The 14601-nt window shown below is 35.6% G+C and overlaps 2 protein-coding genes across 2 annotated transcripts; both read left to right on the forward strand.

Annotated features, from left to right (window-relative positions):
• The first annotated feature begins 9299 nt into the window (after positions 1-9299).
• Positions 9300-9674, forward strand: LOC149553413 (pentatricopeptide repeat-containing protein At1g31430-like). The gene has a single exon (XM_089790331.1). The coding sequence runs from the start codon at positions 9300-9302 to the stop codon at positions 9672-9674; it is 375 nt and encodes a 124-aa protein (XP_089646457.1).
• Positions 9675-13302: 3628 nt separating this feature from the next.
• On the forward strand, positions 13303-14082 carry LOC149553414 (RAF-like serine/threonine-protein kinase 24). Its single transcript, XM_089789894.1, has 2 exons — positions 13303-13459; positions 13565-14082. The coding sequence occupies exons 1-2, from the start codon at positions 13309-13311 to the stop codon at positions 13915-13917; spliced, it is 504 nt and encodes a 167-aa protein (XP_089646020.1). The 5' UTR covers positions 13303-13308; the 3' UTR covers positions 13918-14082.
• Positions 14083-14601: the final 519 nt, after the last annotated feature.

Genomic DNA, 14601 nt, shown 5'->3' on the forward strand with positions numbered 1-14601 from the left:
GGTAGGAATCGCTCATGAAAGTTTTCCAAGAATAACCCCCATGTGAAATTGTTCATGTTTATGCCTAGCTTCTTCTCTTTGATAGTCCAACAAGTGGCTCCAAAGAGTTCTAGGTTGGTGATGGCATACCTTTCTTTGACATTAGTGTCAAAGTCTTGGATAGCAAAAACCCTGTCAAGAGCAATAAGCCACTGCTTGGCTACATAACCTGAACCCAACCTATTAAAGAGTTTGACCTTGGACCTTTGAATATCCTTCATCTGAGCAGCTACAATGGAGCTCTAATGGTCCCTCCAAGGGCTCCTAGACCTAAGTGTACGCTCATGTCCTGCCTGATGTGCTCGATCCTGACCATGAATAAGAGGTACGCAATCAATGATTGCTTTTATTATTTTCCTCAGGTCAACCTCCTCTGAGTTTGCCTAATGCTCTCTATGGTTCTCTTCCTGATGCTCACTTTAACATGCTCATCCCTAACCTCTTCCTAAATAAGGCCTTCGTGGATAGACTCATGTACACTAATATCTCTACTTCATCCACAACCTCTTCCACGACCTAGGCTACAACCTCTAATTGAAAATCTCGTCCCAGATACCATCCTACAATATTATCCAAGATACAAGATACTATAATAACCATAAACATACTACTACAAAGCATACATAAAAGACACATGTTTTGAAAACAAAATAAATTCAATTTTCAGTTTTGTCTATTTTAGGTTTAAGTATATTCCAATTTTGAAGTTTAAGTATTCAAGTTTAAAAATATATAACTAAAAGTTTAAGTTCTATTTTAGTTCAACTAGTTCAAGTTTTAGTTTGAAAAAGATATACATAACTGTTTAAATTTCATTTTAGTTCAACTAGTTAACAACTAGTGGCATTCTAATATGCCCAAAGCTCCCAATGTAGAACTTGGGCTCTAATACCAGATGTAATGCCCCACCAAGGGATCCAAAAGAAGAAACCTAAAGTTTTGCTAAGTTTGCTAAACATTTTTTTAAAAAAAGAACAACATGCATACCAAACATAAAGCAGTTGAAGCAATAACATACAATCATACATAAGCAAACATAACAAATTACATTCCTTAAGGATCGAGCAAGACATTGAGTCACATTTAAATTTAATTAATAGTAAGTGTAATAAATACCACATCCACATGAAAGAATAATTACAATTTCAAGTCTGTTTAAATAATATACATTTGTTTGAAATGCCACTTGGCAATAAATTTAGAATGCACAATCATCCAATGAACATGTTAGAAGGTATGAAAGGCTGAAAGAATATATACTTATAAAAATAGGTTACATCATCCCTTTTGGATCAATGAAATAAAGTACAATACAATAAGTAAAGATCACCCACCATAAAGATATACCCATCCATCATAATACACAAAGACAGAATGAAAGGAAAAGGAGACAAGAAACTCCAACCATGGAAACAATAGATGGATCTCAATCGTAAGAGTAAAAAGCACTACCACCCGACCACGTGGTAACCCAAAAAGGCCCACTCCTACCACACTGAGAAGATAGTGTCAAGTCCCAAATAGGATATCAATCCAAAAATCAAAAGTAATATATATGTCTAGAAAACCCTAAAAGTAATTTAACTCAAAGGTTCCAAGATAAATTGACATCTAGACCCAGAGGCGAACAAAGACATGTAGGAAATCTATACTGCTAGTGGGCAAGTTTCATCGCACAAACCAACTCTAGGGTTACTTGGCTAGTCTTTTAATTCTCCAACCCCCTAGTGATTCTATGCGGCACTAGTATCCTTTCATACTGAAAAGGCATACTAACGAGTCAACTCTAAGGTTACTCTATAAATAGATGAGATTCACAGTTTGCCCTTACAATTTAACCCATTCATATATTTGAATAAAATGCATAATTACCCTAATTTGATTTTTAAGTCAATTATTCCAAAATAATTTAAGGCTAATTATTTTTTAAATTATTAAACTAATAAGTATTGATTTTCGAATAAAATAATTACAACTTTATTGAAAATCAATAATAATAATAATAAAATAAATTAAAAACTTTATTAATTATGTTCATTATTAATTAAACTTAATTAAACTAAATTCAATTAAATTAATTAATAATTATTAAAAAAAACTATGTTAATAATATATAAATCTATTTTTATATTATTAATTAATTAATAATTAATAATTTTTTTAATTATTTAACAAATAATAATTAATATATTTTTTAAAAATATAATTAAATTAAAAAAATTAATAATAAAAAGTGTGATTATTTGAGGGCCTGCTATCCTTTACCTACGACGACAGGCTTTGCTATTACCACAGGTAGTAGTGTCATACTACTATTGCACGTAACTGTTTTACTTGCTGCCGTAGACAATAGTAATACAACTGCTATAGGTAGCAAACTACCCTATTGCCGTAACTTTAAAGGTTGTGACAGTGGGGTAAGCAGGGGTGGCATGGGGTATCCCCACCGCTACCCTCCCTACTATATATATATATATATATATATATATATATATATATATATATATATATATATATTGCAATTACAGTCTAAGAGGAAAAATACAATTAACTATTCAAATTTTTAATTGAAATTTTTCATTTTGTTCAAAACCCTTCCTAGTCTAAAACTAATTTCTCTCAATTACAGAACGAGGATTTCTAAATATACAGATGGAATCCAATACGAATATCAATAAATTTAAAATAAAAGATTCAAAGATTCATACAACTAACTTTGGAAAATAGATTTCAACAATCATGAAGAAGATAAGAGTAATAAACAATGTAATTAATTGAGTGACTCAAAACACAAGAATCTACCTAGTTTTGATGCTATAATCGCAAACACCCAAAAGATTGTGAGAGAAATTTCTTCTTTTAAAACCTTCTCTCTGAAAATTCCTTCTCCAAAATTCTTGGTCCCTCAAAAATGGACCCTCAAATGCTGATAAGGAATTCTCTCCTAAATTTGGGGCACTAATTGTGTGATCACCCGAGAGGACTCCTTCCTTATAACTTTTTAACTCCTTATTAACTTTTCAAAACTTCATGGAAACTTTATGAAATTTTAAATATCTTTATTTAAATTCACTTGCCTTCTCTATTTTAATTAATTTATTATATTTTAATCTCATGCATACATTATGCAGTTTTAAAACTCTTTAATAAATTAATATCTTTTCCATTCTTTAATTTCTTTTCAAAGCATTTAATTGATAAAATATTTATCAACTCAAGTAATAATAATATTTAGCATTTATTTAAAAAATGATCTCCTAAATATATAATTACTTAATTAAATAAATATTATTACACTCTAAAATTAAACTATAATTTTATCCTTAAATTTACATTCTTTTTATTTAATTAATTTACCAATTAAATAAATATAATTAGATATTGAAAATAATCATATTAATTTTCCATTAAATTAAATCATTAATTTAATCTTTTAATTACACTTAATTAATAGAAAAATCACCAAAGACCTATAAGATGAAATTCGAAAACCCATCATAAAATACCACATACAAGATCAACTAAAGGGTTATAATCACAAATTTATGTCATACGATGCATTTGGAAGGTAATCAACTTAGATACTTGTCCTAATTTTCTAAGACAAATGGTTTTAAAGCTTAGGAATTGGACTGAAAAATTTATCTCCCCTCTCTTACCATTGAGATAATGTGATAGGGTACACTCATCCTAGCAATTTTGAGAAGTTAATACTCGATACCTACAATCTGCATAAAATCCACGTATGTACAAACACATATATACTAAATTAAATAGGCAATGGCAGGAAGTGGTGCATCATGTAGATCCCAACTAGCAGCTGACTACAACTCTCTTCCTTAACCACATCAGAAATGTCATACATAAAGAAATTATAAATGCACACCATACACATGCAGTATGGGGTAAGTATCCATAAGAAAACACATATAATAATCCATCTATCTACTCATCATCAAATGACTGAAATGATTATAATAACTATCATCATCCATACATGAAGTAAATAGTACCAAGTAGTCTTATCATAAATCAACTAAATATGAAAAAATATATGATAATCTCAAAGATAATGCTACTAATCATCAAGCATAAAACTAGCCTAAAAGAGTTCGGCAATAATAACAAAATGTAAACTAGGGGCAGGCATTATAGTCTGGCCCTTTCCAGGGGACTGAGAGTATTGTGCATCCTACCCTAAAGGTCATGCACTCTGGTTCTAAGAACCAAATTTGTTGCTAAGCCCCCTGGTCACATTACTCTCTAGAATTCTTGCCTTTTCCATGGCATGCACAAGTGTCCTTGGATGGTGAACATGAACATCCCTAATGATAGAGTCCTGAAGGCTCCTGACAAAATGTTACGTGAGGAGTGCTTCATCAAGTCAGTAACTCGAGTCTATCTCAAACCAAAGAAATGATTATCATACTGGTCCACTATCATGTACCCTTGCTTGAGTTCATGAAACTCATCAGTATGAGCCTCCTAATAATATGGAAAAAGGAATTTCTCCCTGAATCTCTCCTCAAAGATCTCCCAAGTGAGATCTACCACATTGATATGAAGCTTCTCACACTCCATATACCACCAAATGGAACCATGTACCCTCACCTGTGTGATAGCGCAATGGGCCTTCATGTTTCTCCCATAAGGTAGCAAGAAGAAACAACAACCTATATCTAGTAACCAAGTCTTAGCCTTGAGTCCTATCTCCTAGCCATCAAATAGCAATGGTTTGGATATTTGAAGTTCCCACATCATTTCAACTTGAGTGAAATCATCATCATCCTGACCATGGACCCTCCATCGTTGCCTTCTTCTGCCAGGTGGCATACAAGAACAGTCACACTCATGGTCACATTCCTCTTCCTTATGCTCAAACCTCTGGGAATCTTCATGATGAGATTCCTCTTCCCAACCATCGTTGTGTTGGTTTTCCTTAGCATGAGGTCCCAACTGAGCTAGGATCTTTTGTAGCAACGACATCAATGCCCCAATGCCACCTTGTTCATTATTATCCTATTATCCCTCTCCACCCTTATATTCCTCTTCCTTTCATTTTTTGTCATGGTTATTCCTTCAGTTACCACCCTAACCACTAGGTCTACGTGTAGGAGGCATCAGTATGGAGTCCCTAGATAAGGATTAGAACAAATGTCACAAGCATAGAATCATAAGCATGAATTGCAAGGAGATATCAATACACAAATAGAAAATACAATCATAGTGGAAGCATAACATAGAGATCCCAATGTTGCAACATGGGCTTTGATACTACATGTAATGCCCCGCCTGAAGATCCTTGGAACAAGGATTCAATACAAGCCAAGATGAATTTGTTTGAAACAAGTATGGATGTACATGACACTCAACATATGAGGATCACAAAGATCACAATGAAAGACTTAACCACGATTTAGAAAACCAACGAATCTCCAAATGCCACTACTAAATTGACAAATAAAAATAGAAAAATGAAGACCAAAGATGATAATAAAATGAAGAATCTAATATCTGTCAAAGAATGGAAAATTAAGTAAACTCAAAGGGTACTTAAAACACCAAAAAGCGATCCTCGAAAACCAGTGGAGATGATCTTGCTTTTCATGCGACGACTACAATAGACAAAAATCTCACACGAGGAAGTGCAATATGCTACATGAGAAAATTTGTTTCACACAAGTAAATGCACCAAACAACGTGAGAAAGTACTTGGCTCAGTAGCCAAAAAATGTAAAAATTGATTTGGTGTTTTGCGCAAGAAAGTGCCAAGACTAGTGTGAGACAACTCAACACATCACAATGAACTAAAACAACCAAGTGCACAGATCCTTCCAACCATAGTAGCATCATGAGACCTTGAAGGCCTTAGCCATCCCCTGTGCGTAACACCCCAAATTACCAACTAGATAGTTGGAGTTGTCTTATAAGGACATTACTACTAAAGTGTAATAACATCATAAGAACAAAAAATCTAACATGCTAAAGAAAAAGAAATAGATACTCCAACTAAGTAGATAACATCATAAAATCATATGCTAAACATCATAGTAAGGAAATGCATCAATACTAAAACCATCTAAACATGATATACAAGCATTCCAATGAAAGCATAAATAAAGCATAAATCTAAAGGAAACCCATACTCTGGAACCCAAAGTACCCAATGAAAACATCTAGTAATGGTTGCAATGGGAGAATAGACCATTTCTATACATCGGTCCCTAGTAGTGGTGAAGGTAGCTATGCCTCCCAACCACGTGGAACCCAAAGGTCTACTCTCACCATGCTGATGGAGATAATGTTCCAACCATAAAAAAACATAAAGAAAATGTCCATGGCTAACACTCACACCATACAGTAATGATGACTGAAACCAAGATCAGAGACAATGAATAAACTATAGGTCCTAATTAGACACTCAATGGGCTAGTATGTAGGAGTTGACATCATGGAGAGTTTCTTGACATCGAAAAGCCCAAGCTTGGAACTATGTGGACTCAACTTCCCAACTAAAGGCTCTCACACTGAAGAATTTTATTGTCTTAAGTTATATTACCACCTAGGATTTTATTTAGTTATCACTTACTTAAACATTCCTTTGCCAGCCCTCTGGGAAATGATCACCAGGCTACAAGATAGAAACCTCCCCCCCCCCCCCCCATATATTACCCTACCCTACCCATGCTCATCCAACGATGAGTGCCTGTAGGCATGCATATTCCAAACCCAACTCCAAGTGATCATAACTTTCGACAAGTCCATAGAAGATTGGGCCTCACAAGTCACTCGATAAATGTACATATATGTACTTGTGTGTGTGTGGGAGGGGGGTTGGCCGGGGGGGGGGGTTGTAAAGGTTATAGGAGGATGCAAAATAAGGTGAGAAAACATTTGAGACTACAAGAAATGATGACAGAGTTAACTCACACAATCACTATATATTACAATTGTGGAGTGCCAAATGTTTGGCAACCTGTAATTTCATGACATGTAGTAATAAAATACATTACAAAATTTGTAGAAAAAGTAGAGAGAAGCTTTGAAACATATCAAAAAAATTTGATTCATCTTTCAAATCTAGATGATTTAGTGGCATGAGAATATGCAAATATTTTAATAAAGATAGTTATAGAAAGAGATATTGGAGCTCAACAAACATGTCATATGCTATTGGAACTTCTGTTGGTTGAGTGCAATAGAAATTTTGTTAATCTGAATGTCTCATGTGAAGTTTTCAAATCTATAGTAATAAATGACAAGGAAAATGAGGATGAATTCACAGAATCTTTCGTTGATGGTTATAAAGAAAGACCTCTTTGTATATAAGGTATTAGCTTGATTGATGTGGAAAGGTCCTTGATACACAATCCTAAAAATAGAATAGATAATAAATGGCAGAAAAGGAAGACAACAATTATCGATCAATTTTTTCCTAGGTATTCTTCTACTCCTCCACATGATCCTAATAGGTAGGTGGACTATATAAACATTTTTTTAATGTTGATATGGACATTGGTCATGATGATGAAACTATAGTAGAAAATTAGGAGTCATTAGCCTATAATCCTTGCCATGTCCAAAGAAAATCACATGGAGAAAATGGGGAACCTTCAAGTGATTCAAAGACAAGATAATAGAAGCATTCAAGAAAATACAAAAGAACATGAGTGGGAAATCATATCCGAGACATACCATGGTCAACATTTTTTAGTTTTCAAAATTGACATGTTGGGAAAAAAAGATATTGATAGAAATACAAATTGGTGTAGAGACTATTAGAGTGAAGAGCACACAACCCACGCAATAAGTTTCATCCCCCAAATAAAAAATATCAATGTCGTATATATGGTGACATCCCACAGTGCATCAACTTTACAACTCTCAGTTAAAATCAACAAAAGGCATTTGAACAATTATAATGACACACTACCATAGCAATCAAGTGGGAAATCCTTTACTTATGATAATTCAAGGAACAATAGGAACACGAAAGCCTTATCTGATTGGTTCCATTAGACAATCTCTTCAAATGGCAGTGATGATAGATCCTTCCCTATTTCTATCACTTGCACCAACTAGAGTTGAAGCTTTTGAAATAGGAGCTTCTACCATTCATTCAAAGTTTTCATACCAATTATTAATTTTTCAGAGCTAGAAGAGACAACACTTACAAGTTTTAAATAGGATGTGGAGAATATTAGATATATTTTGATTGATGAAATGATCTTCATTAGCCAAAACATGTTCAAAAATATAGATTGTTGACTCAGGAAAGCCTTTCCACAATGTGCATACATAAGCTTTGGATGTATACCTTTCTTTACATCATATGGTGCTATTAACATCTTCTTTAATGATTATTAACATAGGTCATATATAATGCATATATTATATGATTTTACAAAATGGTCCTAACTTAAAAATTTCCAATGTTCTTTCAGGTGTATCTATTATTTTATTTCTTGATTTGGGGCAATTACCACCTATTAATGATATACTAACATATGATAGCAATAGGTGGAAAAACTTACTATGGAAGGAATTCAAGATGGTGTTTACACTAGATATAGTGTTCAGGCAAGATGGCGAAGATATCCAACAATGAAGATTTAATCATCTTCTCACATATCTGAATGACATAAATCCACAAATAGATGACTAGAACTTGTTCATGACAAGAATGCCTATGAGGTTAGAATTTTTAAGCAACGATGAGTTTGATAAGATAGTGCATTTGTTCTTTAGAAATGATAATGTTCATAACCAAATGCAATGACAAGTAGCTCTTCAGTCTGATAACTTCACTTGCTCCATCGTTATCCCTCTATGTGCCAACTTGGCATCTATAAAACACGGTTCGCAGATCCATGGGAAAATTGTTAGATGTGGGTTTCAATGTGAACTTAATATGATGAATACCCTGGTAGATGTGTAAGCTAAATGTGGAAGAATGGAGAAGGCTTGCTAGTTGTTTGACAAAATGCATAGCACAGACGTGGCCTCATGTACTGCGCTGATTATGGGATATGTGTAGAATGGTGTTCTTGACGAGGCTTCGAGGCTTTCCCATAAAGTTCCAAATCAAGATGTGGGCTCATGGACTGCTATGGTTACCGCATGTGTGCAAAATGGTGTTCTTGACTTGGCCTTGAAGATTTTTGGAGATGCCTCGGTGAAATGTGGTTTCATGGACTGCAATAATATCTGGCTATGAACAAAATGGGTATTGTGAAGAAGCATTGGAGACATTCAAGCAAATGGAATTGGTAGGCATTGAACCAACCTCAGAAACTTTTGCCAGCATCTGTCCCATTTGTGCCAAAATGGGAGATCTGGAACAGGGTATGAGAAACCACCAGAGAATTATTGAATGCAACCTTTTGTCAGATGATGTAGTTTTAACTGGCCTAGTAGATATGTATGCGGCATGTCGTAGCATGCAAAAGGTAGTTCAATTGTTAGAGAGAATTTCTAAACCAGATGTTGCCTCGTGGACTGCAATCATTGCTGGATATGTGCAAAATGGATTTGTGGATAAAGCCTTGGAGTTTTTAAGGAAAATGCAATTTGTAGGTGTAAAGTCGGACTCGTCAACATCTGCTAGCATTCTACAGGCTTATGCCATCATGTGAGATTTGGTACAAGGTAAGAAAATTCATCAAAAGATAATTGAAAGTAGATTTTTATTGGACGTGGTTCTGACTGCATTGATCGACATGTATGCAAAATGTGGTAGTATACAGAAAGCCAATGAGTTGCTTCACAAGCTGCCTAAATGGGATGTGATCTCCTCAAATGCAATGATTGTAGGGTATGTACAAAATGGGCTTGTTATAAACCAAGGCCTTTAGTTTTTTAATAAAATGTAATTATTGGGTGTAAAACTAGACACATCAATGTTTGTCAGCATCCTTCCAACTTGTGCCAAACTTGGAGCTCTTGAGAAAGGTATGGAAATACATCAAAAAATAATAAAAGATGGCTTCTGTCAAATGTTGTAGTTGTCACATCTTTGATAGACATGTATGTAAAATGTGGATGCATGCATAATGGATACAAAATGTTTGACAATATGCCTCAACGTGATGTGACTTATGGAATGCGATGATAGATGGATATACCTAGAATGGACTTGTTGATAAAATATTGGGGATGTTTAAGCAAATGCAATTTGTAGGTGTCAAGCCAGACACCTCAACCTTTGCCAATATGCTCTCCGCATGTGGCAAGCTTGGAGCTTTGGAATAGGGGATAGAGATACATAAAAAATAATCGATTGCAGATGCTTGTTTGAGATCATTTTGATTGCCCTAATAGATGTGTACGAAAAATGTGGGAGTATACAGAAGGCACAAGCAAGTTGTTTGACATAATGCATCATCCTAGCATAGTCTAATGGAATTCAATGATCACAAGATATGCAATGCATGGCTATAACAATATGCACTCCATCTCTTTGAATAGATGAAGTACTTTGGAACAAAACTTGACCCTATAAGCTTCATATGTGTTCTATTTACATGTAGCCATGGCAGTCTACTGGATGATAAGATATTCAAGTTTCAATACTACCATGTTTATGTTTGCAATAGGGAGGGAGGGTTGGCAAAGAGTGAGGGCAAGGAGGAGGTGGGTGAGCAAGAGATACATAGAGATGGAAATAAAAATAGAGGAGATGGAGAGGAGAGAGGAGTAGATAGAGATCAGAGAGAAAAATGAATAATGTGGAAGAGATGGAGAAGGATGTGGAGGAATTAATGGAGAGATCTATAAAGGAGAGGGAAGATATCACGGTAGAGATAGTATCATGGGGCGTCATTTCATATGACAGGAGTTAGAGAGTACTTCTCCAGTTACAAGGAGGAGGACACCAACATCCAGATTTCTATGGGAAACTTGTCCAAACTCAACCCTGTTGGGAAAGGGACTGTTCAGTTTCAGAGGGAGAATGGAAAGATAATTCCTCTTCATGATGTGTTATATGTGCCAAGCTTAGGTATGAATTTGATTTCTGTATCTTTTCTTCAGGATAGGGGGTATAATGTACTCTTTAGAGGGACACATGTGTTGATTAAGCACAAGGATTGGAAATCACCCATAACTATTGGAGTTAGGAGTGGTCGCCTTTATAGATTGCAGTTTGATACTCCTAAGGCACTTATGAGCAACAGTAATCCTAGAGATCTTAGAGAGCTATGGCATAGGAGGATGGGCCATATTCATCATGGAGCACTTAAATTTCTTCGTGAGACTGTGACAGGTGTTCCAGAGGTGAGCACAGAGCATGATGATACATGTAAGGGATGTGTGTTGGGGAAGTTTGCGAAAGCATCTTTTCCAAGGAGTGACACCAGATCTAAGGGTGTTCTTGATCTAGTACATTTAGATGTTTGTGGACCTATGTCGACGAAATCTCTCAGAGGATATGAGTATTATGTTACTTTTATTGATGATTTCTCTAGAAAGACTTGGATATGCTTCTTGAAGACTAAACATGCGGTTTTCAGTCGATTCCAAGAGTTCAAGGCTCTTGTGGAGAACTCGATAGGAGAGAAGATAAAGGTTCTTCGGTCAGACCATGGAGGCGAGTACAAAGGAAATGTCTTCCAGGAGTTCTGCACCAGAGAAGGAATCAAGAGAGAATGGACTATTCCTTGGGTCATTTACCAACAGGAGTAGTATAGAAAGGGGTCATTGGGTCATTTGGATATGAAGTAGCGTTTGGAGAAGCAGTTTGCAGTGTTAGCAAATAGTCTTGCAGTGTTAGCAAGGGCGTAGTGTTAGCGTAGGGATAGCAGTGAGGAATATCAGCGGGAGAAATTAGGAGGTTGTCGGAGTTCTGCAGTTTAATAATCATTTACGATAGGAGATTAATAATCAGTGACTGCAATAGTTAGATTTTTCACACTTGTTTCCTCCCATATACATATATTAAAATATTTTTCAAAATACATGTAAATTTTAATATAAATATTTCACATATATTTATATTAATATGTTGAGAAATATAATTTGAAATTATTTTATTTACCCTAAAGTTATCTCACTTTATTTAAAAACTATGTTATATATTGTTTATCTTAAAAAGACTATATTTACAACTAAATATTAATATTTTTACATATAAATAAAGGAGCAATTACATCACACAGCTCGAAAGCTTTTAAAGATGCCAAGAAACAAAGTGGGCGTGGAAGTCAATTGATTCATCACGCTTTAATATTCTTAATATTCTTTGATAGGCTATACTGACGCAGATTGGGCAGGAAGTACAATAGACAAAAGGAACACTTCAGGGTGTTGTTTCAGCTTGGGATCAGGAGTTGTATCTTGGTTCAGCACGAAGCAGAAGTTTGTGGCTCTAAGTTCAGCAGAAGCATAATACATAGCAGCTAGCATAGCAACATGTGAAGCTATATGGCTTCGGAAGTTGTTAGTAGCCTTGTTTGGTGAGAAGGTTGAGACTACTGTGATACATTGTGACAATCAAAGTTGCATCAAGTTGTCTGAGAATCCAGTGTTTCATGATAGGTGTAAACATATAGATATCAGATATCACTTCATCAGAGATTGTGTACAAAGGGGAGTTGTTCGACTACAATACATACCTAAAGATGAGCAGGTAGCAGACATTCTGACGAAGGCTTTATGAAAGGCCAAATTTATCTTCTTCAGAGATAAGATGGGTGTCATGCAGAACAACTTCCTCGCTAAGAGGGAGTGTTAATTATTGTTAGTTGGACAGCTGTTATTTCTGACCCGAAAATAGCAGCACTATTTATGGGTAGCTTGGACAGCTGTTTGTCCTTATCTATGAATAGCGGTTGTATTTATGGGTGGTTTGGATAGGTGTTTGTCCACTTGCCAAAAATTAGTAAATGGTTATTATTTACTAATTTTAGTGATTCCTTTTGGACACTTTGCAACCAATTCTATTATTGGCTGTTGAGTTGTCTTAATCTCAACCGTTGGTTAGATTTAATCTCGGTCGTTGGTTTACCAACAGGAGTAGTATAGAAAGGGGTCATTGGGTCATTTGGATGTGAAGTAGCGTTTGGAGAAGCAGTTTGCAGTGTTAGCAAATAGTCTTGCAGTGTTAGCAAGGGCGCAGTGTTAGCGCTGAGGAATATCAGTGTGAGAAATTAGGAGGTTGTCAGAGTTCTGCAGTTTAATAATCATTTACGATAGGAGATTAATAATCAGTGACTACAATAGTTAGATTTTTCACACTTGTTTCCTCCGATTCTTCTTGTCTGGTATCCGAGAATGGAAAAGCCTCCGGTCCAGAGTTCGAATCGCGTGAAGTGTTTGTGCAGATATGGAGGCAAGTTTCTCCTCCGCCCCGCTGATTCCAAGCTCTGCTACGCGGGCGGCGAGACGAGGATCATAAGCGTCGCTAGAAACATCACCTTTGCAGGTTCAGATTTTTCTTTTTAAGAAACTCATTTGAATAGGGGAAAAGAAAATATTGACTAGAAATAGATTCTTAATATTCTTTGATTGACCCTTTTTCTTTTGACAGATCTGTCTGCAAAAATTGAAAAGGTGTTTGGCTGCGATTTGCTGCTCAAGTGTCAGCTGCCCGGGGAAGATCTGGATTTTCTTGTCTCCATTAAGTCCGATGAAGAAGTCGAAAGTATTTTGCAGGAATTTGATGGCCTTCACACCAAAGTGCGGATCTTTTTGTTTCCGAAGCCCGCCAAATCAAGTCAATTTGTTATGCCGAGCTTTCCGAAAGAGCGGTGGTCACAAGAAGTGGGAAAGGGCCACTATTTGCCCCGCTATGTCTCCTGCATTATGGCATTTTGTAGGGATTTTGCTCGGAAAATTTTGCCCTGTTTTATGGCATTTTGGAGGGATTTTGCAGGAATTTGATGGCCTTTTTGTTTCCAAAGCCCGCCACTATTTGCCCCGCTATGTCTCCTGCAATCCATTCTTGTCCGAACCCTCTGATTGCCCTGTTTTATGGCATTCTACTCACAGCTTTTTGTTGCCTAAACTTGTTTTATTTTAGGAGAAAGAAAGCGAATTTTTTTGTAATGCGAGAAACTCAGCAAGAGTCTTTGTAAATCACTGTTGCATTGTCTTTATGAATATCATGGAGTGTCTTTATGATTCATTGTGAATTACATTGTCTCCAAACAGGTATTGGCGAATATCATGTGCTCTGCACACTAATTTGTTTCCCTTCATGTGATCTGTATGCTAATTTGTTTCACTAGGTGCTATGCTTTGGTCGTATATCTACTCGAATTTAATCGGGGAAGAACTTTCCAAAATCGAAAAGATTTCTGTCAGAATAGAAATGATATATGATAACACTGAATTAAGGTTAAAATCGAACATGCATTGCCCTTTCTCCAAATTGGGAGTACATATTCCTTCTCATAGTACATAAATAATCTTAGAACTAGTGTAACCTCAACGGTTAGTGCCCGGTTAAGCTTCTTTGATAATTTAAAATCATCAAACATTCGTTGGAGTAGCTCGGCAAAAATGGAGCAGCAGACATTTTAGATTGATGGCTCTCTTTCTTCATGCTGCTGGAATACCATATCT

The sequence above is a fragment of the Cupressus sempervirens genome, chromosome 6 (genome assembly GCF_028749045.1).
Source record: "Cupressus sempervirens isolate cs-2001-9-10 chromosome 6, ASM2874904v1, whole genome shotgun sequence".
Classification (NCBI taxonomy): Eukaryota; Viridiplantae; Streptophyta; class Pinopsida; order Cupressales; family Cupressaceae; genus Cupressus; species Cupressus sempervirens.